The 2,555-nt window shown below is 47.9% G+C and overlaps 1 protein-coding gene across 1 annotated transcript in view; it reads left to right on the top strand.

Annotated features, from left to right (window-relative positions):
* Nucleotides 1-77: 77 nt before the first annotated feature.
* The window catches only part of LOC116075167, a 156,191-nt gene continuing 153,713 nt past the window's right edge, over nucleotides 78-2,555 (top strand). The window contains exon 1 of the mRNA XM_031348191.1: nucleotides 78-217. Coding sequence (XP_031204051.1) covers nucleotides 78-217 — 140 coding nt within the window. The remainder of the gene's footprint in view (nucleotides 218-2,555) is intronic.

The raw sequence follows: 2,555 nt of genomic DNA, 5'->3' as shown, positions 1-2,555 counted from the left end.
CCCCCCCCCCACACAAATACGACAAGAGCTCCGTGCTCTTCTGTTCCAGGGATTCAGAAGAGCAGCACGTAGAAACCATGGAGAGCATGAAGAAGCTCCCCTCCACAGAAAGGATACTGCTGTTGGAGGAGGAGCTGGCGGCGAAGCTGAACGAACTGAAGTCTGAGTTGGAAGAAGAACAGGGGCCCCTTCTGGGAACGGCCAACTGGGTCTTCAGGTAAATTCGGTGTCAAGGTGGGGCTGCTGCGATGTTTCTTCCTGCTCCCATCCTATGATCGTTCTGCCCCAACTTCTGCTTCAAGAACAGTTGACGTCATGTCCGGCTCAGACAAATGACACACAGCGATAGTTTCCACCCTTGCACGTACTCACGGGGCCTTCCTTAGATGCCGATCAGATGAGATCTGGGTGCTAAGGCAGTGTGTCATAGAGCATGTGCCTTTTACGTCGCGATCGATTGATGCAGCATCTTATCTAATGAAGTGGGAAAACATTACTTTATTTTCCTAAGTTTCAGAAACTACTACATAAATGAAGTTTCATTTTACCCAGTGGCCCTTGGTGAGACACTTAAAAGCTGACCGGATGCTAGATATTTGGTGGTGGGTTCTGCAAAACATTGTTCTATCAGGGGCCCTTTTGGAGGTCGTTCCTGCTGCTGATAGCCATCAAGTTGCTTCAGGGGAGCCAGATCCCCGAGTCTCTCCAGTCCAGGCCTTCACAACCATGTCTGCTAACATGAGAAGCCTGCAGGTTTGAGGAAGCGGGCTGTGGGTATCAGGAAGAGATCAGGGAAAGACGATGAGAAACTCATGCATTTCCACTTCACTCCGAGCTGATTCTTTTTTCTTTTTCTTTTTTTCTTTTTTCTTTTTGGTTTTTCGAGATAGGGTTTCTCTGGTTTGCCCTGGCTGTCCTGGAACTCACTCTGTAGACCAGGCTGGCCTCGACAAGCTGATTCTTAAGAACAGGCATTCCACACATTTTCCTTGGTGTCTGCGGTACCAAGGATGAGGAGTGAGGTCCGGGGAATGTTGGGACCAGGCAGGCCATCGACGCTCTAGGTCCTTTATATGCAAATGAGACCAAAGCAGCTGTCCTACCGCACAAGACTCACTGGACAAGGCACACTGTTTTTGAAGACTATGACATTCCAAAGATAAAAGTTGATATTGCAACTTTTACACCAGACAAGGACTCTGAGCTGTGTCACGCGACAGGAAGGTTTCTAAAGAGACTTTAAGAGTACGGTGATGGAAGATCCTGTATCTCTCTGTGACCCCAAGCCTACTCTCCTCTGTGGCTATCCGGAAGAATCTAAATGGTGCTGTGTTCTAGGTGCGGTACTAGCTCCGAGGCAAATGGACGAAAACACCCACTCTGGAAGATCACTTAGAAACCTCTTTTATCACTTAGCTGAAACTATCCTTCTGTCCTTGTTCTTCTTTGTAATCCCCAGTGCCGTGTGTGAGTTCATAGCTAGAGACTCACACACACAGCACATGGAAGTTCAGGCTGGAGGTCAGAGGACAGCCGAGAGTGACAGGTCTTTCAGCTGCTCCTGTGTACACCCAGCTGCCCCTGAACTCTCCCATCTCCATTGCCCCATAAGGAGCACCAGGATCCGACGTGCACACTGAGTCTGGCTGGGGACCAGCTTAGACCTTCACATTTGCCCAGCAGGGGCCTTGTCTGATCTGCCCATCTTTTCTTTCTTCCTTTTTTTTTCAATTACTTATTTGTTTTTTTTTTTCTTTTTAAATTGCATCCTTTTCTCATTTAACACCCTGAGCCCTGGATCTTGCAATAATTATGTGTTCATGATGCCCGCTGAATAAGTGAACAAATATCACAGGAGCAAACACTGCTGAACTAAGAGCATGTCCCGTGGACTGGCTGCTTACGCTCTGCGGCCTCCTTTAGGTCACCCACAGCACATTGATGTTAACTGAGAGCAGTGACATAGCTAGAGACACAGTTGGGCAGCCATGCCCGGGCCTGCAATGACTCCCAGCATGTCGAGGATTAGAGACACAAATGCCAGGGAGACCTTCTTCTGTGACTTCCTGTCCATAGCTGAGTCACTCTCTTGTGGTCATTGCTTCTCTTGATTCTATGATGATTCAGAAAACAGACAACATACCTGTGATTAATGGCTGATTTTACTCTCAAGATCTTCGTCCTGCTCTTCCTCCTTTTCTTCCTCCCTCCTTCCATCCCTCCCTCTTCCCTCTCTCTCCATCAAGGTCTAGGAAAAGAGATAAGAAATGGGTTGTCAAGATGGAGAGATGGCTCAGCCGGTAAGAGCACTGACTGCTGTTTAGAAGGTTCTGAGTTCAAATCCCAGCAACCACATGGTGGCTCACAACCACCTGTAATGAGATCTGATATCCTGTTCTGGGGGTGGGGGTGAAGACAGCTGCAGTGTACTTACATATAATAAATAAATATTTATAAAAAAAAGAAAGAAAGAAAGAAATGGATGGTCAGCCGGGCAGTGGTGGCACATGCCTTTAATCCCAGCACTTGAGAGGCAGAGGCAGGCGGATTTCTGA

The sequence above is a fragment of the Mastomys coucha genome, unplaced genomic scaffold (assembly GCF_008632895.1).
Source record: "Mastomys coucha isolate ucsf_1 unplaced genomic scaffold, UCSF_Mcou_1 pScaffold3, whole genome shotgun sequence".
Taxonomy (NCBI): Eukaryota; Metazoa; Chordata; class Mammalia; order Rodentia; family Muridae; genus Mastomys; species Mastomys coucha.
Note: the sequence above shows the minus strand (reverse complement) of the source record. Positions and strands in the feature narration are given on the sequence as shown.